The 25,367-nt window shown below is 34.1% G+C and overlaps 1 protein-coding gene across 1 annotated transcript; it reads right to left on the bottom strand.

Annotated features, from left to right (window-relative positions):
- Positions 1–3,739: 3,739 nt before the first annotated feature.
- Positions 3,740–25,094, bottom strand: LOC111057115. Its single transcript, XM_022344558.2, has 5 exons — positions 24,969–25,094; positions 10,978–11,114; positions 9,519–9,760; positions 7,004–7,146; positions 3,740–5,312 (listed from the first exon to the last, which is right to left on the bottom strand). Exons 1-5 carry the CDS (start codon positions 25,026–25,028, stop codon positions 5,151–5,153), a joined length of 744 nt encoding a protein of 247 aa, XP_022200250.2. The 5' UTR covers positions 25,029–25,094; the 3' UTR covers positions 3,740–5,150.
- Positions 25,095–25,367: the final 273 nt, after the last annotated feature.

Genomic DNA, 25,367 nt, shown 5'->3' with positions numbered 1-25,367 from the left:
ATGCGTATAATCTATCGAAAAGAATTGATGAAAATTGTGAAATATCAACGCAGTGAAGCTGCTGTAAATAGGAAAACGAACGACATAAGACGCATGCGTGTGAACGCAATTTTTTTTCTTGAACCAAACGATCCGTCTTTTACTTGAACAAAAGACTGATGGTAAACTTGAGCATCTGGACCCGGTACTCAGGTACTCAGAGCCCGTTTCTCATTAGATCTCATTGATTCTGGTAGCTGGATCATCCACATACACTGATGTTTTATCTAATGTAATTCTTCAGATTCCATTTTCTATTTTTTCCTATAAACCAATTATTATCAGCAAGTAAAATAACAGAGAATAGGCAGATGAATTCAATGAGGGAATGAGCTTTGATCTCTCAACTGGAAACTCCACATTAATATACGTAGTAATAGGTTGAATTTATGACAAAAAATTGATTATTTCAGTTTGAGAGTAGCCCTTGAAAAGCTTGAAATCAGATGATAAACAGGTCCTTCCATTTTTCGATATACAAAAATGCATTGGATGAGAGAGCTCTGCTGTAGTGTTTTCTGACTTTTAAACTGATTAAATTAATGAATACAATAACTTGGAATTTGAAATCTCTACTGTTGATCCTATTAATCAATTACAAACAGACAATTTTTTGCTTGGTGAATGAGGTCTGATGTATACAATATACAAACGGAATGGGAATCGAACGCAGGACCAAGAATGCAGACGCGAAAAGCGATGCTCAAATTCTTCAGACTACACCGAGTCGCTAATAAGACTGTTTTTATATTGGGAGCACTGTTTATTCCTTTGTTTATCATAATGACTTGTAAGACACATTTCCAAACTGAACTTCCAACAGGTTTTTGTAACCTTTGGGATTATTCTCCATATAACCTAAAATGATTTTTTCTAATGTTAATAATAATAATAATGATACCTTTATTTGTACAAATAGACAAGTTAGAACACATCCAAATTCACAGAATAATAGTAGGTTTTTAACGTGCAGAAAAACAGCTCAAGGCTTTTGTGAGTTGCACAAGTCAAAAATGAAAAGAGAAAAAGTTCAGGTACATTGATATAAATGTCTTTGAGTTTCTCAAAATAACAAATAACTTTGTGTCGTGAAATTGTGACGTGCAAATGATCAGTATACCAATTTTTCAAGCATTGAAAAATATACTCTGTAAGAGACTTAAGCTTTGCTTTGAAAACCTTCAGGGTTCTTCAGGGTATAATTGTGATTTTTAGTTATATGGTAATTATTTCAGTAACTATGGTAATTTCATGCTCTGTATATATTGTAAAAAATGGAAAATGAATTGATTGATTGATTTGATTTGAACTGTTGATGGAATATAGGGGTATAAGAGGTATCTCTTTGGGATTCTCTTGTTTCAAAAATTACATTGTCTTTACTCTGTCAAATAAGTACTCTTATTCAGTAAAATATTGGGCTCCTAATTTTACAATGATACCGCCTATACTATACTGACATGCAATCAATAATCAAATGTGATGAGCAATTTAACTATTCCTAGACTGTATAGCCCTTTCAAGTTTCATAAAATTATTTCCATAAGTTTGAAATACTACATTCACAATCCTTGATAATATAAACAGAATATCCTAGAAAAACAGTTCAACCAAATCCAACAAATCTTTTGATCGGATAATAAAATGAAATCCATAAATGTTGTTGAACACATCCAGCCAATCAATATTCCACTGTTGAAAATGAGTTAATGAAACTCTAAAGCGCTACAACCTGTTAGTAAACAAATTGGATGAAGTATAATTTATTCTCCAATTGACTGCATGTCGCTGTAAAAGTAATCAGAACCATGTGACAATGAAAAAGAAAATTTCCCACCAATCTGGAGCCACGAATGCATCAGTCTTGAATTTAGGATGGTGTTAAAAAATCATTATCATGATAACGGCCATATTGAAGCCTTCAAGCCTATACGCATTATATCAAAAGCCATAGGTAACATAATATCCATGTTTTTTTCAAGAGACATGTACGAAAGTATCAAGCTCACTTTAATTTGATTTTTCTGCACAAAACTGCCAAAGTTATTGCCTTTTCAAGATTAAGACTATCTCAGGTGACCTATTGATTCAACTTATTTTCAAAGTGAGAGCCTCAGGAATAAAATTTATTCTACTCAACATAACTGTATTTTTTCACAAGTATAGGTCCACAAATCATATCTATTATATGTGAAGCATTCAATACCATACTCATATTACAGTACGGTAATGCATTTATAACTTAGAACTCATTCAAAATTATTGTCTAAATTGAGTAATTGATTTCTATTGAAGTTCAATAATGAGATGATAAAATCAAATTGAGAAGATGGGGGTTTCAAATTTCAAAAGTATCTTTTTCTCCAAATCTAGTTTCAAAGAGGAGACAAACTCTACTACGTAGAAATACAGAAATACAGGTACAGAGGTACAGTAGTCTCTATGGAAATGTAGCCTCCAGTACTGTGAAAGATGGTCTGCATTCGCCTACAATCTAGCGGCGAAGACGTCAACTTTCAAATAGTTGCCAAGTCACCCGCCAGACATCGTTGTCAACACCATCTATTTTAATCAATTATTTTCTTATTTTCCACCCCCAATTGAGGCAGCTCAATTTATTATTATTGTAAACCCCATAACATTATATATATGACATAGGAGCACTTACCTTTGATTTGGCCTAAACCTTATGTAAATTGATCCAGTACTTATTGACTTAGGTGACATCACTATCATTAGTTTTGCATGTGCCATCAAATATTTATTTATTCATCGCAATAACAAATGTTATAACAGAAGAACAAGTTACAACGATGTTATAGCAATATTATAATTTGTCTTTTACAGGTTTTCTAGTGCAGCAGAAAAGCTTTGAAATCACCTAAAGGTGCGAACAGAACGTCGTGGTGGAGATCGATGCCACCAAACAGCTGTACACTAATAAAAACATTTTTTTGAATCATTACAAATACGTAAAGATATATAAGATCAATTTTGAGCTGAAATCTACATAATATTATTATATTGAACTGACTGTTCTGTTCGTAACTTAAGTATGCTGCAAATTAGTATGTTGCACAGTCCACACCCCAGTATGGTGGTTGAGTTGAAGTTCAATTGTACATGTCTCGTGGGACAATCGTGGCATCAATTTGCCGGCCAGATAACCGAGTTGATTAAGACTACCTTCAGTCTGCTAGTTACCTGGTCACGGGTATGAATCCCGCCCAATCACATCCATTAGGCATGGAGTTTTGATAATTTCATACCTCACCCTCCCACTTTTTATTACCCACGCACAAGCAAGAAGCTCATGTGGACATCATCCGCAATGAAACAAAATTGTGATAAAAAATACTTCATCGTTGAAGACAAAATGTTGAAAATCTTAGTACATCGACAGAAGAGACTTCACTTTTGATGCGTGGCTTCTGATTGCGTGAGATGGTACAACAATTCCAATACTCTATACAGTGTCCCCAAACTGAATGAAAACACTTATAGATCAATTTTATTTTTTCTCCACCTCAAAGATCCCAATTTTTCAAAGTTGCAAGCCTCCTGGTACTATAATATAATAACATTATGGAGGATACTTATGGGATTGATTGAATGATACACTATACCATAGTATTTATAAATTTAAACTCTATGAATATTTACAGTTTTTTTAATAATTTTGAAAAACACAAAACACAAATAGTATGAATAAGTATATTTGTTTTAGAAGGATAGAAATATTTTTATTTCATAGTTCTGTTAAAAAACATTTTTTACACAACAATCTTTTAGCAATCTATTGTTACCGAGAAATAAATGGAGCAATAATATGATTTACACTGATTCCAAGGAGTAGTTAGATCTCCGATTGATGGTTGGATATCCTGTAGTAAATCATAGGTTCAAATAATCAAATTATTATATATTTTCCTATTCATGAGTTTATTTTACAGGTAACAATATCAAACGATGAAAATTCAACAGAAGTATTATTAAAAGTACGACTTGTTCGTCCTATTATTTGATAACGACCACTATCATCCACAATTTGTTTTTGTATTTTTCTTTATGACTATCATGAGAGTAATATAAGAAATATTATACATAAATTAGATATACTTCCCCATAACTTCAAAAATAAATAAATACACACTGATGGACATTTTGGTTGAAACAAAATCATTATTTGGACCAAACTAATTCAATTAGATCACTCAAACTCCTGCCAATGTTCGTCTCATTCAGCAGAATAGTAATGAAAACGTTCGTAGCTCCATCTTGGAAGGTGCTTCAATCGAAACTTATCAACTTAGTAAATTGAAGTGGAGATTGCTCAAGCTTAAGTCCCAGCAATCGACATATGGAATTTGAATTGATGTATATTACTCAAATTTTATCACATACTCTCATTACCCATAATTCTTATACTATTTTCCCAAATTTGAAAACTATATCGAAATAGTATCATTTAGAAGAGCGAAAGTATGGCTTATATACTCGAATTAACATAACTTTTATATTGAAAATTTTCTTCTCAAATGATGTTCGATCTTCGTTTCAGATCAATGAAATATCTCAAAGAAATAATATAATTCCCCAGTAGGGCTTTGAAGTCGTATGTGGGGAAAATAATCTTATCCTCTTCTGTACGATCTTCTTCAAAAAAAAAAGTTTCATCAATAAATTTTGAACTAGAGGGGCCTCATTCACAACAATCAACAGAATATTTATGAACATTTTGAAAGTATTCATTATTTTCGTGCACCTTCCATTAAAGCACCCCCCTGAATCCTCTCCTGGGATGTTGGCATCACTGATTGAATCGTTGAGTAATTTATTAATTTGGTCAACTATCAAAATGTTCGCTTTCCCCACCTCATTACCAAACAACACATTATTTGCAACACTCAATTTTGGCATAACCTTCCTTGAAATGTCTGCTTTCTCATCATATATGATATAGTGAGATCCACTACAAAATGTCAGCGTTAATTGAACAGGAAGCATTGATGTTATTTATGAGGTTTGCTGACAGTGAACCACACTATAATACACTTTTTTTAAATATCTTTGGACGTAGCAACGTTGGCACAACTCTCCCCCCACACCCCTCAGCGGCCCTTGAAGTGCTGTTGTGGCTGGGGGTTGGGGGCATTCCTTGTCCGACTGCCATAAGTTGACACCGTACTGGACTCTGCGCTCTCTGTCTCGTCCTCACCGGAGTAGGTGGACGTTCCTCCGCCAACCTGCGACGATGACGAAAGTCCGGGTCCCTGGTTGAGTAAATGAAGCGATTAATTTATGATTGAGTTTGTTGAACGTTCAGATCAAGGTGCCTAGAATACAAGGTACTGATCACGCGCATCTCGATCTTTTGATGATCAGTGTCAGATGATCGGTGTGACATCATTGATGATCTAAAAGTCTATTCTTCCAATACCTACTATTACTTAGGTAATAATAATAGTAGGTATTGATTCTTCCTATCTTCTCAATGTTAAATTGAGCAACTTTGGAAGTATTTTTCTCAAAAAGCACCAATGACGTCTCAATGAGCACCCATGACGTCACACCGACCAGCTGGTTTAGATTTGTTACTGCGCATCTTTTCATGAACACTACTTTGTATTCTAGGTTAATTGGTTCAGATCATCATATGAATCAGATTCACGCCTAGCAAATTGGAAACTTTGTCACACAAAAATTAGATACAAGTGTATAGCATTCCACACGAATTGCTGATCAGTAAAGTTTGGATTTGATATAATCATTGAGTATATAGAATGTAACAACTCTATACACAATGAATATAATATGGGTTAGACAATAATGCATGAGAAAGTTCCCATTTTCGTTTTTATTTCTTGACTTTGAAAAAGAATCCTGTTCTTTTTCAGGACCTTATTCTATCAGCTCTTATTTTACCTGTTGTAAGTAGTGAAATGGGAGTAGGTGATTTCTCATAGAGCAGTTTGAATAAATAGATAAATAAGTGATCATAACAACTGGAAATGATAGTGGTATTTTTCACTAAGAAAATTAGTTATCCGCCAAGCACAGTCAAAAGCTGCAATTAATTTCCTGATGGATAGAAGATATTCAAGTTTTATAGCTCACTACATTTTTCTTCCTACAAAAATAGAACGGCCGGACTAGTGTAGCCGGACTAGTGTAGTGATCTGGGAGTTGATATATGCTTATGTGGACATCATCCATAATGAAAGGAATGACATTTTATTGCGAATAATTCCCACATGAGATATTTGCTTGAGCGTAAGTAATGAAAAGTGAGAGGGTGATTTGATGAGGTGATCAAGTACCCATGCTTACCGGCGCGATTCAAACTCAAGACTAGGTTACTATTAGCATACTTGAGGATGCAACGCCTTAGTCCAGAATTTATTCCTATTTTGTTATACTATTACGAGTATAAAATCACTTCACTTATATGGGCTACATTATTCAAATTAATGAAAACAATATGAAAACTTGTAGTGCCCTTTTATTAAAACATTCTTGTTTAATAAAGTGTCAACTTGTTTATTTTTACATTTTATCTTGAGAATGACCTATGGTCGAAACTAGTAGTTAAAATATTTCAAAGTTTTTAAATGTTTTAATAAAAGGGTACTACAAGTTTTTATATTGTTTTTATTGGGAGTATACTCACTTTTATTTTAAGAAGTCCTTAATATATTGAAACACAATAGAATATAAAAATTATCCTTTTATTGTATGACAAAACAATAGTTTCATCGCTTCAAGAGCCATTTTTAAGTGATATATAGTGTGGTGATTACACCTGAAAATGGCTCTTGACGACTTAAAACTAGTTGTGTTGTGATTAAATAGTATTATTCTTGATATTATTCTATTGTGTTCCAATATTACGAGTATATTATTAGACTTTTATAAAAGTGTTGCTCTTTTATGGTATTCAAGGTACTTTTCAATATTAGCTAACCTTGTAGAGCAGCTGATGAGCGGCGACTATATTGGCATATCCAGGCTTGATGTAGTGTGCTGCGGGGGTGGCTGGGATGGCATAGGCATAGGCCACTCTCCCCGGAACTGGTGCAGCTGCTACTGGGGCCGGTGCTGCTGCCACTGCAAAAAAGTGACAGTTTTATAATTATCATTACTGATCGTATTCTAACATACAGTGAGAAGCCACTTGAGTAAGTTTGATGGTGTGTAAAAGTTTCATATGAGATTGTACGTGGGTAATGAGAAGGATGATGATGAGAGTGCCCACGGCTTTGGTGGGTTCCGAACCACCAGGAGTAACTGTCATCAAAATTGTCGGCTCCTCTAGTGATCAAACTTGTATTAATAATACTGATTTTTAAAAATACAAACTAATTTTAATTACGGGACAAGCTGAGAATTGCTATCTTATCTCTTCTGATCGATAAGATAGCAGAGGCTGTTACTTCGACCATACAGCTAAACCATTCTCTGAATTTCATGTGATGAACTGTATTTCAGCACCCTGATGATAACTTACCCGAGGATGTACTTTAGAAATAATTAGGTTTCAACATCTGACACAGATAATACAGATATCAAGTTGTTCGCCTTGATATCAAAGTCTAGGCTTAGAGAGCCTTTTTCGTAGTTCAGAATCCCTGATTGTTGACAGTCATCAAAGCTGAACTAAGCTTGTGATGTGTGACCACAACAATGAACAATATAAGTTTTGAATATCATACTGTCAGTTTTTTGTTTTGCTTCACAATATTATTGAATAATTCCATCAAAATGATCATCTGAGTCTCATTAAATCACCCTCATGAAATCACTATGTGAATGACGTGGTGTCAGATCACTTCCAACACTATATTAATGCGGCAATCACATATGCATTTAGGCATCCTTACTGTTTTTTGTAGGAATATATGACATTTTCTTTGATATAGTTTAGAGAGCTAGCAGCTTTGCAAAAACAGCAAGTATGCCTCAAAACAATAGCATGATTGGGCTTGATGCGATGCGCATGCCAATATGCACTTCATTTGAATATGAGCCATGATTTTATTTCTCAATAAGCATTCATTACAAACACAACATTACTACAAGAAATAATTATTCTATTGAGAAGACACTCCCGAGAAAAATTCTATTTTGGGAGTTGCCATCAAAGTCCATTTGTATAATTTATTTGATGCAATCAATTAAAAATAAATTAACTTAAACCATGAAATGTAAATATTCTAACAAAAGAGCTTACAGTCGGAAATTTTACAAAAGTTAATAATATTTTAATAAAAAAATGAAAGTGAATGATGAAGACAGTGCTACCTTATGTCTAATAGAATATTGTAGTGTAAGAATATTTTGTGAGAAGTATTTTGGGAGGAGCATTATTAACAAGGATGAACAATTAATGAACCAATTATTGATATCAACTCAGATATACCAGAATAACTTCAAACACAGATATGTACTATAGAAGGCAGTGGAAACGGAGAATTGACAATTGTGCGTCCCTATCATTCCAACTGTTTTATAACGTCAAACTCACTATCACGTGTAGTGGATAACGTTGTCATAACGTATCTTTATAACATGAATCTCATTATACGGAGTATCCCACTGAAGGTGTCACAGCCGAGGACCATAAATTCTACATGAAATTTGCAAATATAAAAATTTTCAGTAAAATTCTCTTATATCAACCTTAGTTTTCGAGATCTATCGACTTCTCAATATATCTAAACCAGACCTACTTACCGTAATAAACGTTAATAACTGTAAAACTAAAATTCAAAATTCAATTCAAAGGATATGGTTGGCAAAATGGCAATATAATAAATTCGAGTAACCTATGGCTGACTAAGGTCTGGTGGGAGAGTTTCCAGGTCGCACCTGATTAATTTGAAGTTCTCTGACATGACCTAACGATTGTTTTTAGTGGGCAGCGGGGACCGAGGAATAAACGTTACCATACGAAGCATGGGAGTAGCCTGAGAAAAATATCTTGCCCTGGCCGGGATTTGAACCCGGGCCTCTGAATTGGAAAGAGAAAGAGGTTTTTGTTACTTTAGTATTGAAAGTTTCCTGACAAGTTTATATTCATTCGGAAGCTTATATAAAATGGCGAGGTTTTTCCTTTATTGCAAATATATTGTTTGAAATTTGACTTTGACTTTGACTAATGTACTTCTTTCAAATTTTTGTGCCCATAAAGGAACAATTTTTTAGACTTTCATCGGAAATTTCTTTTTCTTCTCAACCATATCCTCAGAATTTCAGCTATAGTTTTCTAGTTATAAATGACGGTAAGTAGGCCTATTTAGAAAATATAAAAAAATCGATAGATCTCGAAAACTTGGAAGTCGATATAAAAAACTTTATTGGACATTTTGTGTTGCAAATTTCATGTAGAATCTATGGTGTTGGGCTGTTTCACCATTAGTGGGATATCCGGTATAGTCGAAATGTATCGAAATGTATCATCGAGATGATACAGTACTTACCTTGTGGCAGGAGGTTGTAGTTATAAGCAGAGGCAGCCGGTATGAGCATGAAGGTGCCTGCGTATGGTGAGCCCGCATGGGGGTGAGCCATTACTAGCAGCATGGCAGTGCTAGGCACGGGATAGCCTGCCAGCTTCAGGCCAGCTGAGGGTGAAGCCAATGCAGCTGTGTGAGGTGTGCGGGGAGCTGTGTTGTAGGCAGCATACTGCGCGAAGGCTGGCTGGCCTAGTGGGTACACGTACCTGCGAATAGGAGAAATTATATCAAATGTTTGAATAGAGATTGAAAATATCGATATAAAGTAGAACCTCTATAATTCGTAGATAACCGGACCAAGCGTTAACCACGAATTACGGAGGGTACAAATTATAGAGGCTATGGTGCAGGAGTAGGAGGAGAAGGAAGAGAAGAAGGTGGAGGAGAAACAGGCTGATTATAGATGAAAATGGAAAATTAACGTTCATATTATTGAAGGATACTTGATATTTGATGAGCAATCACAGATAGTATTGTTAAAAATGTAAAATAATATAAAAATGGTTATAGACTTCAAATTTTAAATTTCCAAAATACATTGTCAGATTTTGAAAATGTCCAATGAAAAAAGTTTAGGATTATTGACAAATTATTTCTTAATATTCAATCATTCCATTTCTCTCGTCTGGCAGTCTATGTAAAATCTAGTTGATGACATCATGTCTTGAGAATTAGTTAGCCATAGCATACGTAGTACACTGTAATTATCTTACGGTCTCACCCTTCCTTGATGCTTGGAAAAATCCAGAAAACTGGCTGCGAATTAAAGAGAAATCTTGCATACAAAACTACAAATTATACAAGTCGACAATAATCCAGCGCTCGATTTTACGAATTATTGAAGAAACCGAAATGTTCTCTAAGAAAGCATTCAAACCTTGAAGGGCGAATGAGTAGGTCTACAATATGATGGGAAGACAAACAGGCAGGTGGTAACATATTCATTTGTAGATCTTATAGAAATGTTTGATGCTTTGTGTGATGTAAGAATTTGTGATTAATTGTTGCAAAAGCGATATAAAATTGCGAGAGTCGTTTGTGAAGAAGTCATTGTCAGCGATGAACTGAGAAGTTAAAAATAATCAACAATTTCGTCAATTACCTCATATTGCCTATGATATAAGAAAAAAGTGGAAGAGTATCAAACCATTGATAAAATAATGTTGACTTTTTTGATTTTTGTTGGACTCTATTGAACTCAATTGCTGAATCTGATAAAATGAATGAGTGAACAATTATTAATAAGGTAATAATTACAAGGAAACACTGACACAATATGCAACAGTATAACGAAAATCAAATTCATATTATAAGAGTAGTCTTTTACAGGTTTTAGATTTTCAAACCCTGATAATTTGCATGTGATCAGAGACAAACGAATAGTATTTCGTTTTTCTAAGATGTCATTATACTATTGACTTGCCTGTAGGGAAATGTGTTGTGACCTGGTATGGCAGTTAATCGCAGAGTTCCTCTTTTCTCAGGATGCCTTCCTCCAGCGGTTTTCTCCCGCTTTCCTTCAACGACTGGATTTTCACCGGCACCCGCACTTGAACATATCTGATTGAAAAGAAAACGTAAATTATTGAAAATGATTTTGTTAGAAACAAAAGGAGAATTTCACAACATGTTTATTACAATCAACAATAATGAATTCATCGAAAATTGAATGGAAAAATCATCAATAACATATTATGAGAACTATTTTAAAACGTATTTTATTTGTTTTTCTGTGAAATAAAAACATATTCTATTCTATTCTATTATTACAGTACAGAACTGAAAACATTTACTGTAATGTTTTATCAACATGCGAAGCAAATACTTTTTGCCAATTAGAAACGGTTCTCCAAGGAAACATCAAGTAGTTAGGTACGTTTGTATATTTGCAAGGACTTGAGGGAAGCGTCAGTTACAATCTTCAGTCTATGAATATAAATAGTCTATTCATATAATAGTCTATTTATTAACATATTAAATTAGTCTAGGTATTGTTTTATTCCATTGATGATTCTTGACATCAAATGATTCTGAGAAGTGAGTATTCAATCATGCTTTAATACTATACATATACAATTGTACAGATGAGGTAATACTAATAGCTTTTCATGATCATTCTGTTTGCCATGTATTCTTATATAAAGGTCTTGTCCCAGTCCCAGTCAATAATAGTCTGTAACCTATAAGTGTCAACTGGTAAACTGAAGAGGCAATCTAATAAACAGATAAAGGAGCCTTCCAAAATGACAAGGCAAAAACGAAGCTTTCTAAAACATCCAGCTTATTATTGGAAAGAGTTATCGCAATCGTTTAGTTAAGACGGAAAATACCTGAGCCAATAATATGATCGGTACAAAACTGCCTGTGCAGCCGTTGACTGCAAATAATCTTAACTGACGGAAAACACGGAAAACGCTTTTCTCAATTGGGAGGAAAAATAAAAACACGCCGCTTACAGATTTTCCGCCTGCGTTTACACTGAATTGTCCAGTCGATCAGTTTGAAAAATTAGTTTCTAAGCTGAAAAACGATGTTAGGATAGTGTTAGGTCAGGTTAGGTAGGTTGAGGGCGTCAATATATTTTTTGCTCTGTCCAATTTGACGACTTTGTAGCAGAGGAGAATATATAGGTATATGTATTGAGAGTGAAAGCGTTTGAAAAAGCGCTTGTACATGGGCAATACAGCTTGGAAATTGATGTGGATTTAACGCATCACATAGGATAGTTACGTGACTGCTCAAGTCAAACGGTCACAATCTTTTGTGACAAAATCGGTCAGATTTGACTGTTTCAAATCTGATATCAGCCTTCTATTCTCAGCATATCAGCCTTCAAATTATAAATGTTGAGGTGCGTTTTCGTTTGTGCATAAACTTCCGCAGTCGACGACGACAAGCATTTTTGTCTGAAGACATTCATATTGTCAAGTGTGCTTGAACAGCTGATCTGAAAAATTTTTGTTATTCGTGTTTATTATCTAAGAATTAAAACGTTTCAAATAATATTAACAGATTGCCATTTAAGAGTATAAACTCAACCTCCCCCATTAAAAAATAATTGAACATAATCTTTTAGGTTAATTGGACAAATTGAAATCCACTCAATCTGAGATCATTCACCCTGTCGTGGTCAACGACGGCATCCACAAAACGAAAACGTACCTTTCGGTTTTCTAAGTAACTTCTCAAACTTGTTAATTAAATCATGTTACTTCTCTCATGTTAATTCTGTAATCACTACGATATTATGACAATATTTATTGCTAGGGTCTGGGTATACCTCTACCCTAACAGGTTTCCTACCCCGCCGTTGGGCCTTGTAAGAAAAATGATGAAGCAATTTTAGGTGGGCTTCCATCTCGAATTCGATAAGAAAATAATAATGATCTGCGACATCCATTATTATTGATTGTAGACTAATTGGTACTTTTCGAACTCTTCCCTACAGTAGAATAATAGGCCTGATTGATCAAAAATAATTCCATAGATAATTATACTCGTCCTTTTTTTTCTAGGGCTACTCTTGTATATTAATAAAAATAGAAATCCAAGTAGCATTTTTAAAATTTATTTAGTCACTACATGTTTCAGCTATATTCCATTCGGCTACAGACCCTTCGATTTCGACTTAAATTTGATTTACCTATTTAACCAAGAAATATAAAAAGTTCAGCAATTCAGGTATCTCGGGTTAATCTTTGACGAGAAAATGATATGGAATTACCAAATTAATAAATTGCATAATAAGATGACAATGTCAATCAGGAAATTGTATTACTTGCGAAACTCCTGTGATGAAAAGTATTAAGAATGCTATACTATGCATTGGTGCACTCAAATTTGCAATATGGCATAACAATATGGCTGGGTGGAACCTTTGAAGTTGTAAGGAAGCCAAGGCGAGAAAGCTCTTTTCCACTTTATAAAACAATTAATGTCTTACCGGTTCAATATCTTTTTGTATTCAGGGTTCTGCGATTATTCTATGAAAAAAGTGGAAGTTCGGGTACAGATAACTTGAATTTTAATACTAGACGAGCAGTTTCAATTTTTTTCAGATCTCAAAAAGTGAGTACAATGATTTTCAAAAATTCTTTTAGTTGCTTGGGTACACAATATTCTAATAGTTTCCCAATAGATATCAGGAAATGAAATAATAAGAATAAATTTTTAAATAAAATTAAAGCATGGCTGGGTCCAAACGGATGTTGATGTTCTAAGAATTAACCCGGTTTGAAATTGTTTGTATTACTGTTTATTTGGAGTCGATTAGAAATTCATGAATTTTTCTATTGGTCAATACTATAGCCATCTAGTCTAAGGACTAATGAGCTAATTTTTTCTATCCTAAAATACTACTTGAAAAATTGAACAGTGAATTTCTCATTAGGAACTCTTACTGCTATTGTTTAATTAATATGTACACTTATTGACTGCACTGTAGAAGCTAGATTCACTCAATCACTGCTCTGCTCTTTCACTGGACACTACTTGAACAAGCACTACACTAGTTCAAACAGTTTCCTCCTTTTGAGCCTCCGCACCAACCCTCCATTGTCTAACAGCTAGATCGCCTCGACGTTGTCATGTTGGTGCAGTCGCCCCTCGCATGCCTCTGGATCTCGGTGGACACCAGGTCGAGGTGCAGGTCTCTATGAAGTACGCTGTTCCTGACATACCAAGGAGCATCCACAATGTTCCTTAGCACTTCGTTTTGAAAACTTTGTATGACATTGATGTTGCTGTCTTTGGTACACCCCCGAAGTTGTATAACATACGTCTATACTGGCTTTAATATCTGTTTGAACAGAAGTACTTTGTTCCGGATTGAAAGGATAAATTCATGAATCCAGTTGTTTTTCAGTTAATGTATTGTTTTTGTTTGCTGCTTTATTTTTTGTTAATTGTATGTTTGCATATCATTGAGTTGTACAGAGATCTACTCATGTATGTTGTTTTGTTATATTTGATTTTTTACTTCTTTCTGATTATTTATTTATTTATAAGGTTAGCAAAAAAATACAAGAATCGGAAAAGAAAAAACAGGCCATTGCCTAAAACTTCTTCAATTTCCTAATTTAGTTTTAAATTGTCCAAATATTATAGGCTATGTCCATTCAAATTTCTACACCATATCACAGTCTAAAATATAAATTAGAATAAGACAAACAATTTTAAATTTGGATGGATTTATAATAAAAGTTTCTTAAAAACATGAAACAAACTATAAATTCACAAAATAAAGAATAAAAACACTTAAATTTTGAGCTCGAAAATATCACATTCACCATAGCTATATGACAGCTGTAACATTATCTTGGCTTCTTAGGAATAGTAATTGAAGTTTACAGGATGCTACAGACGTCGTGCGCTAAAATGTCTGTAAAGTGATGAACTGAACTCCAAAAAAATTAATCTATACGTCTTAACAATTATTTAGTAATTACAATTAAATGAATTACTAATAATGTCAAACATGTCAAAATGGTCATATAATTTCCAAAACTTAAAATGAATATCAAATGAAATTTATGATGGAAATAGAATTATTTATTTATTATTATATGATGCCATTATTTGAGATGGACTTGATAATGGCATCATATAGCCGAAACATGTTGTGACTAAATAATTTTAAAAAGGTCTTACATGTATATTTTTATTCATATAATTAAGCTCACTTATTTCTTCCATGCAACTTTCAATCCTATTTCATCCTCCACGCTCAAATTGTCTTCCTTCTTCACAAAGAGAGAGAGAGTGATGTAATAATTACTCATTTACTATAGATGCAATATATTGATTTAAAATGATTATCAAACACAGATCTATATTCGGGATTTGAGAAAATTTATATCATTATAACAGTTCCCTTTGTCCTTATGAGATGAATGAACCATTCAAAATCAACCTATAGGTACCATAATAATAATTTTTCTACAACTGCGCGTGAAGAAAGAATTTACACACTCAATTCTCCTCGTAAAACAGCTTATTTCTGAGGAGAATCTACTATTTCGCTCGCTAACCATCCGCGCAGTAGATTTACTTTACGCTCCCAAATCAGCTGATTGTAAGCAGCTCGCCAAAAAGTCAGATCTTAACCTAAAAAGTCGGTAATTGTAACTCCGCCGATATAAGTAATTTAACAGGTTTGGGCAGTTGTAGAAAAAATGTTGTATGTAATTCGCGCGTAATGCTTCTTTATCGCTCTTGCAAAATTATCACGCGACGCGAAGCGTGATAACTGTTTTGCGCGAGCGATAAAGTCGCGCATTACGCTCTAATACATAAATAGCTATTTCCGAGGCTGTTTGTAAGTTTGTCAGTGATTGATTTGATCCCCTGGCCGCGGTACGAACTATAAACAGTACATTATAGTGTTGCTTATGATGATAGTGATGTTATTAGATTAGATTATATTAATTAATTCATCTTTTTTCTAATTATAAGCTGAATGTGAGTCGGAACAGGCAATTGCCTAATCCCTGTTTGAAAGAAGAAGAAGACCATAATTATTAGCATAGAATAGAACAATTTTATAACAATCTTGAAATGATATAGATGTAACTTAAAGAGGCCAAGAAAGAGATAAATACCGGAGCAGGTTATTAATAAACCTTATCTTTGAAGGGAAGATGATGATGATTATCTTAAAACAATCGTATAAGTTTTTCTGTTATTAGTCATCGACTGTTGATCCAGCTAGTGATAAATCGAGAGTTTCCTTCTGTATATTCTGCATAAGAATATGGATTTCTATTCTTCAAAAAGAAACCATTTACATCTACTTCTACAATCATCAATCACACGTGCACTTTTCCTTCTTTAAATTGAACGGCTACCGACTAATGATAGCGTACAACATCCTGTCACGTTCCTTGATATAGGCCTAGGCCTACGGCAGCGAATTCTCAAAAATTCTTTGTTCCGTATCAACGTCAATTCCGTTCGCAGAATAAAAGATGGACAGCCCAATGAATGTCGCTCAGATGCCCATTGAAAAACGACAGATCACTTTTCATTTCTAATTTCACTTCTTCTTTTTCATTTCACTTTCCAACTGTAACAAGTATTACGGTCTTTATCACTCGGGTAAATGTCTGTTCCGGTGTAGTAACATTCCTGACTATTGTAGCATTATGTGTGGTGTGTGACATTTTTGGTAATAATTATGTTTCCCCGCAGTTCGCATTATTCATTGTCCGATGGATATTTCCCACTCAAACGGTTCTATAATCATCAAGTGATAATATTCTACATTTATTATTTCCTGTGTAATAATGATTTCTAGACTGATTAAATGCTTAAATCGTTTTCTGATACAATAAAAATCATATTCACTATTACCCTGTACAGGGCTAAGAGCTGCTTGCTCTGTGAATTTACCTCTATGATGAGGTGAAAATTGATTACACAAATATTGTCAAATTCACAAAAATAAATTTATTTAAACCCAGACTTGAGTTTCAACGCCATACTTGGCATCATCTTCTGTGGAAACTAAAGTATGGCGTTGAAACTCGAGTCTGGTTTTGAATAAACTTATTTTTGTGGATTTGACAATACTTGTGTAATCGCTTTTTCACCTCATCATGGAGAAGTTCCACAACATTTCGGAGGACAGTGTAAATTTCAAGTAATATATTTAACAATTGGACTTTATACCAGATATTTTTATGAAGATTTCATAATAATATTAAGCAAAGAGAACAGCATTCATACAAATCAGACACTATCCTATCGTAGTGGTAGAGTGTAGGTTATTTAGATTGATGATGAGAATATAGATGAGGATTCAAGACCTAATTTGTATAAACACCATCGAATGTGAAATTTTTAATGATTATTGAAGAGCACATTTCATCATATGAAACGTTGAGTTGAGGAGCTTTCAATCAGAGTATTGATGATTACCTATGTGAGAATCAAACGTTTTTTATTCGCATGGTAAAGCCATTTCTGCAAAACGAGTGGGTGGAGCTACTCAATTAGAAGACTTTTATACCGTACCAAAAATTACAGGTTACATTGAAGTTGCAACTAAACTACTAATTATCAGACAATTAATTAGAAATAAAACAAGCCCACGTTACATTGAGACCAGTCTAATTTCACCGTTAAGACAACTTTCGATTGACGAATTGTTTGTAAAACTGGAAATTTTAATCGTCTCAACATGTTTTATTATTTCAGGCTGCTATCGGATCCATCTTCGTGAAAGTCGTTCGTGAATATTCTCGGTGAAATAAATTGTAATTTGATAAAAAAAACTTGATAACTTTCTTGCAAAAAACGAACGCGATCTTTGTTTACAAAATTCCTGTACAACACCTTTCCCGTAGCAATCTTCACTCGATTCTTCCAATAGCAATTTGAATAACTCCTTTCACTCGCTTCATCTACATTTCTTTCCACTTATCATACATGTTTCCATATATGTTTCCCACTCAATCGCATTGAAGTATTGCACTTGAATTAATGAATATTTCTTGTTCAATCAGCTAGAGAATGTTCAGTTCCTTTTTAGCTGTTGAAGTATTATAAGACTCTTAGCTGAAAAATGCGTAGTCTTTTATCCTGCTTCAAAACAAAAGATTCAGCTGAAGAAATTAATATTTTTTTATTTACTTGTAGAAGGCGTTCATTTGATCATTTTATCTTGATTAGGACAATGTATCATTTTTGTTAGATGCACTTAATTTGTGATGTTAAAGTGGTTATAACATGTATTTGGCAATGAATTTTCCAGCATCGAACCAATATTATACTACTTGACTAAGCTTCATTGTGTAAATTTGTTATAAAATTCCTTCTCTTGAGTCCTGACCACTCCTGTCATCTTAGCATACACTATTCCACTATTCCCGTATTATTTTATTATTATACCTAAGTATTATTATTGCTTATTATTGTACCTAAGCATATTGCAGTAAAGTGATGATCATTATGAAGCCCATACCTTGAATTTATTCCTTTTCCATATATTATTTGTGGAACCTAACTCTCAACATTCTGAGAGCTCCTCATTCATACATTCCTGTCCAGAGTTATCAGCTCTCAAACTTCAAAGGCTTGAATGTTCTCATCGATATTCTTACAAAATTTCATTTAAATCCTTCATATTTTAATATGGATTTACATGTGATGTAACAGTTGAGTATGCCAGTTTTGTGACCATCGAAATCGAGTGATTCATTGTTGTTGTTATCCACAGGTTGTATTATTTTTGTTTATTGATAAAAGGTACTAATCCGATATTATACTGTAGTTGAAAAATATTTTCCTGTAAAGATTCACCATATATCAAAACTAAAACTATACAAAACCATCATAAGACCAGTACTACTATATGCTTCACAAACATGAATACTGAATAAAAAAGAAGAAAAAAGACCATTGTTTTTGGAAACAAGATTCTTCGAAAAAATTTTGGCCCAACACTAGAGAACGGAGTTTAGAGAATCAAGCACAACTACGAAATTAGCCAAATATTCAATGAACCAGACATAGTGGGTGAGATTAAAAGCAGAAGGTTGCGGTAGACGGGACACATTCTGAGGTGAGAAGAAAGCGCTCTGACAAGCAGTGGACTAAGATAGATTATTTATTGAGATAAATAATCCTATAGGAAGGAGACCAGCTGGAAGGCCAAAAACTAGATGGTGGGAAAGATATGAGGAGGATGGGCCTAAAAGCGGAGGACTCGAGTGACCGAAACTTTTGGAGAGGCTTAGTTAATGAGGCTAAGTACCGACTGGGGTACGAGTGGCCACCGCAGTAAGTAAGTAAGTAAAGATTCACCATATCAACTCCAAAACACCACAAATTCTTCTATTAATATTTTTGTAAAAGATTTCCCTGTTGCTATTTCAATCTAGTTAACTAGATTTGTGATAGTTCTAACTTAATATCTTCCAGTTGAGAGATATCAATTTCCAATAGAACCACTCATTTTTCTATGATTATTTTGTGAAAGATTTTCCTCTTGCTATGTCAATCCAGTTAGTCAGTTTAGTGAGAGTACTAACTGATCAGTGCAGTGAAGCCTGAAATCCAATTATTGTGACAGAGTGTCAGTTTGCACTGTTGTCATTAGGGAATCGCTCAAAGTGTCACCTGCTGAGTTCAAAGTAGTTTGCAACGGTCGCTGAACCGTAATCCCTCTCGATTTCGGCCCGATAATAAAGATCTTTTGTTGCCATTCAAGATCACCGGTGATAGTTGATGGAAAAACACTTCCAGTAGTTTGCTCATAGAACAACCCAGCTGCACTTCCGGATCTATTTACGATTTCTCGTACTGTGAATGGGGAAATGTCTCCGAGGAACTACCAACAAACTAACGAAAAGCGCTGCATATGAGGTCTCTAGTTTGTTTCAGTTCATCATGTTCAACACTTATGAAAACAATACATTCAATGAATAATTGATTAAAAAAAGAGGCTCAATTTGATAATTAGGTAAATCTAACGTAATTTTTCATTATCATGTGACGAAAAATTGTTTTTATCCATTTTTACATTTATTTAAAGTATTGGGCTATGTGATATTTTATAATAGAATAATTACTAGTATCCTCCATTTTTCTCAAATGACTTAAGTACCCGAAACCGCTTGTGTCTTAGAAAATATACTAGAGGAAACTAGTAATTTTTTTAGAAAATCCATTGCAAAAAAATTTTTTTGGATATAATAATATGGTGATTTTTATTGTGATGGATCATTGTTCTGCATGAATGGGATCAACGATTGAATATCGTTGCGTTTAGCCTACACCAAAGTTATTAACAAAATGTTAATAATTTAATCCTTATAGATTCTATTAGATTGAACGGAGCTTGACAAACACATATGTTCATCATGTGTATGATAAGTTATGTTCAATCTTATAGAGTCTATAAGGATTGAGTTGTTACCATTTTGTTAATAACTTTGGTGTAAACGCAGCTTAAGGGTTTTGACGAAGTGTTTGATTCTCATATCCCATTTGGAAACTCATTGAATGATTCAATCATCCAAACTGAAAACATTTTATAAAGTGTCTATTTTTACCTTTAGATGATTTTTCCAATTTGCCCACTGAACGAATATGAATTTCTAGTAATATTTTGCATCAATCAACAAAGAAAGTAGCTACTATAGTATTCCATCAAATTCAAAACTGAGCTCCTCCTGTTCCCTGTTTTCAAATAAAAACCGTAAAAAATGAATTGCCATGAATATGAATGTACTCGTGAAGAAGATTAACGACATATTGAATTCAATACTTTGCGATTTAGATAAAAATTCTGAAATATATTAAAACGTGCCTGTCATAACAAGAAATTTCAAGATATGTGAGCATGTAGACAATTGCTGGCAATTTTCGATTCTGTCACTTCCGAATAAGTCATATTGACATCCTGGTTCGATGCGAAAGCGAGGAAAGAATAATATAGTGGACATTTGTCGCAAAACTGTCTCCGGGTTGGCTGTTGCAAAAAGCCGCCAAAGAATGAATGAATGAGCCGTAGCCAATCGGCTTCCTTCCTTTTTCCCGCGTTTATTATTCGTGTTGGCGCGCATTTCATTATCAACAATCATCTCTCTCACTCTCTCACACCCTCTCTCCCCTCACCATTCTCTACTTACCAGACTCTCTCACTCTCTCACACTCACAATAATCTTCCAAACGTTCGATGTTTCCTTGTCTCGAAGGAAATCGTCCCGCTCACAGTCGGATCTGAGCAGAACGTTTACATGATGCAATCATATCTCAATTGCATCCCATTACTGTAATATGTGCCACTTTCGAGGATAAATTTGTTACATTTCTCAAGGATTGAGAAAGTGTATTCAGAGACTTTTGTGATACTTCTATAATTTGTGAGACTTCAGGAATATTACGTATTCAGAGACTTTTGAGATCGGGATAGAAAAATTATTCGAAAAATCACTGATTTGAATCTCACTCTTCTCAAGTGACAATTAATTACAATATTATCATGGTATTCTCAGTTTCTTTATTTCCGGTAATTCATGAGGATGTTTTTGTTTAATTGCTGATTGATTCGATTCAATCTTGATTGAGATACTTCAAAGTAATCGTTTTGAGGACCACGGCCACAGATCGAACTCATCTTGATTGATGAAATTCAATAAGCCTCTCTCTCATTATCGATAGAATATATCGTTGATCACAATATCAACTTAAATTATGAAAAGAGTTCAGTTATTTTCATAATCTCTTCATGAGTTCTCTTTCATCATCTCTATGAGATGTTACAATGGATAAAGCTCCCAAAGATGAATGTATTTTCTCGTGATCTCTCCAATTTCCATGAGACCTTACAATCGGAAAAGCTCACAAAGAGAAATTTATGAGTTGAAAAATAAGAGACAACAGATTGTTATCTACAGTTTCCAAAACTGTATTTGATGAACAATATTGCATATTGTAAGTGATAAGCTTATCAAGAGAGCTTTTATTGTATAGTGGAATATACACTAAGGCTCAGCCCAATATACTTTGAGAACTCTAAAAACTAGAATTATCCATTATGTGGCTTCTACTAGATCATTCAACCTTTTAAAAAACTAGAAAAGAAACTTCAAAAATTTGTACCTGTCACTGTTAGAGGTAGAATATTATTTCTCATCTGCATTCGATCCACGCATGCTGATCAAATATTGAATATGAGATACTCAATCTGATGTAACAAACATTTTACGAAAGTATCCACATTTTCAGGAAAGGAAATGATAGATTTATGGTATATTATATTTTATGAGAATGGAGCTCTTTAGAACTATGACTTGTTTGAGTTATGCAAGGGATATCGGTGCCGTTACTGACTGTAGGTCTGACACACGGTATAATATCGATTGAAGAATTTTTTTGTTGTATATTGCAAATTTTGAAAGAGCTAACTCTTGCGTGTGCAGGTGATGTGAGTATGGAACTATCAATAACAGGAAATCAAGTATGTATAGTTTTATTGGTAGGATATATCTACATAGTTGAGGGGGCTGTATCCCATATTTCACCCCTTCCTTTATTGATGATAGAATACACTTGATACTGGATATTCAGCAACTCTTCAATCCAGGTGTGAGATCTGGAAAAATGAATTCACAACCCTTTTTCTCCAGTATTTTATTAAATGGTCAATCATTTTCCTGTATCACCCTTGGGTACCCACTATATGGAAAATAATCATTTTTCTTTAAAGATCATTAAACTCTTCCCTTATCTCACTCACCTCCAATTGCTTTCACGAATCAAATGTCATTGAACGGTCTCGAAATTCATTGAATTCCCTATGTTATTAATGTTTGAATCTTGCAACTCGAAGTGAATATCATATAATAATGAATTTTAATGTAGCTTGATCAAAGCACTGGCACACCAGCACGTTACGTGATTGATCAATTATTGTATCCTTATTCCATCAACATGTCACTCATCACCCAATCAACATTACAGTAAAGACGAGTGGAAACAGGCGTTAGCACTAAACATTGCACGAAATGATTGAGTTCTAACGATATAATAATACCAATTCACATTGTCGAAGTGTAATCTCATATGAGGATTGAATCACAATTTAGTTTAAATAGGTGGAATCGTGCAGCTTCCAAACTATGGATTGTGAGCAAGAAAGAGTATGGCTATTTAGTCTTGAAATTCACTTTTTCAATTATAAAGGAGCTGAGATATTTCTCTATCAAAATATTGTATAGAGATGATAATTAGATCATTATAATGAAATGTGTTATAATGTCTATGATGAAGTGGAAAATTAAGAAAAAATCGGTATAAAATATTAATACCAATCAGAACTATAAAGTCATTCATATTGCAGCATGCATACAGATATGAAACAGTAGGAGGACTACTGTACAGCTGAAATAGATAGAATTACTAATAGATTAACTATTATTTCAAGCGGCATAAAATAGAATTAAGATTGGTTCAGGGTTAGGGATGTCAATCCCGGGACTGATTTCCAATCCCGGTATTTCGAGATTATCCAATATCAATCCCCGGGATCCCTGGACTGGCAAAAATCAGTTTAATGTATTTTAACCAATTGTTCCTCCTCAATAACATGTTCAGTAACAGTGTGTGGCGATGAAAAAGGGCACATTAAAGAGGGAGAGGCTATTATTAAAATAAAAAAAAAACTTGGGAATAATATTAAAATTGAACATTCTATTTCTATAAATGTTTTCAAGATTAGGAGTAACTGTTTCATTTTATGTCCTACCTCAAATTTGCTGTATCCCAGATGATAGTGAGAACTGAGGAAAGCAAGATAACTCATCAGAGTATTTTTTATGTAGAACAAAAACATTTTTATCCTACATCAGGACGGGATATAGCTCACACTTGAATTACATCAAATACTGTCAAGTGAATTAATATCATTTGAATTGATAATATTAATAATAAAATAGAATACTTTTTGTAAGACCTTAACGCCATACCAATCAAACAACGCGAAAGCTCAACCACTACACTACCAAATGAAATTTCGTAGAGCCAACTATAATATTTACTTCAACTAGATATTCTACTTATGATATAGAAAGAGAAGAGGAGAGAAATAATTAGACAGAGAGTGAATAGTTGAGTGCTTTTTTATTTCTGAAGTCTTTTCAAAGTTCAGAATGCAATTCAAGGAAATGCCATCAGCACTATTGCAAATATTGCGCCGTCTAGACTGGTAATTGTGGTGCTGTGTAAACAGAAACAAGTGTAGAGACATAACCGATCAACAACCATTCTGCCAATTATGCGAACTGATAATTCAAATTCTATTAAGCCAGTACAGAGTACAGTATACAATCAATATTATGTATATGCAACTGTAGGCTGTGCCTGTAAAATAAATTAGTCAAACACTTAGAACAATAAATTAGTTATAAAAACTCATATTCATCACTGTAAATAAATTCCATATTGAATTGTTTTTGGAAAAATATGATTCACAATTTCAGGTTATAATCCCGAAAATCCCGGGATTGACGCTGAAAAATCCCGGGATTGTTGGGTATCAAAAATGGACCGGGATCCCGGGATTCGGGATCCCGGGATCCCGGGATTAACATCCCTATTCAGGGTGCATAGCTTCTGGTACATCTTGAAGGCAATCCATAACCTATTCGAAAATACCGGCGTCTATTATACTGGTGGATTATCGTGAATCTATGAGTTTATAATTACGGTAAATACCGTCTATACAGGGTCATTCCTGATTTAATCATAACCGGCGGAAATTCTCACAAGTGAATGCATCTTTCCACATAAGAGATGAGAAACACCACATGAAAATATCACACGAAAATCTGCAGAAACATAATAATATTATTGTTCATATTGAAGTTTTGAACTTATTGAATTCACATTAATTGCAACACTGAAACTCACCGAAATTTGCACAGCCACTAGAGCAAGTAGGGGAGGTCGCAGCAGTCGACGAAGGTGCATTTCTGAAGATGTGTGATGTCTTGAGATGGAAAAACAAAGAATGATGCAGTGACGGCCAAGCGTCAGTGGTCATAGCCGCTCTTATAGTCACTCCCTCTGCTGCTTTGTGGTTCCAGAAGAAGGGAGAGGCTGATGATACGCCGCGAGGTCTGTGTCGGGTACAGAGAAACCTCGGCGGTTGTCCGTTGCATGGGAAATGTTTGTTGTTCAGAACATTTGATACAAAATCGTTCATCTGATACAGTTTATTTGATACAGAACTACGGAGTTGTGGTTGTGATGTCGATCGATATTTAATTATTATTTCAATCAGAACCACGATATTTTATCAAAAGCTCC

This window comes from Nilaparvata lugens, chromosome 11, assembly GCF_014356525.2.
Source record: "Nilaparvata lugens isolate BPH chromosome 11, ASM1435652v1, whole genome shotgun sequence".
In the NCBI taxonomy this organism is placed as follows: domain Eukaryota; kingdom Metazoa; phylum Arthropoda; class Insecta; order Hemiptera; family Delphacidae; genus Nilaparvata; species Nilaparvata lugens.
The sequence above is the reverse complement of the archived record's forward strand: the minus strand, read 5'-3'. Positions and strand labels throughout refer to the sequence as shown.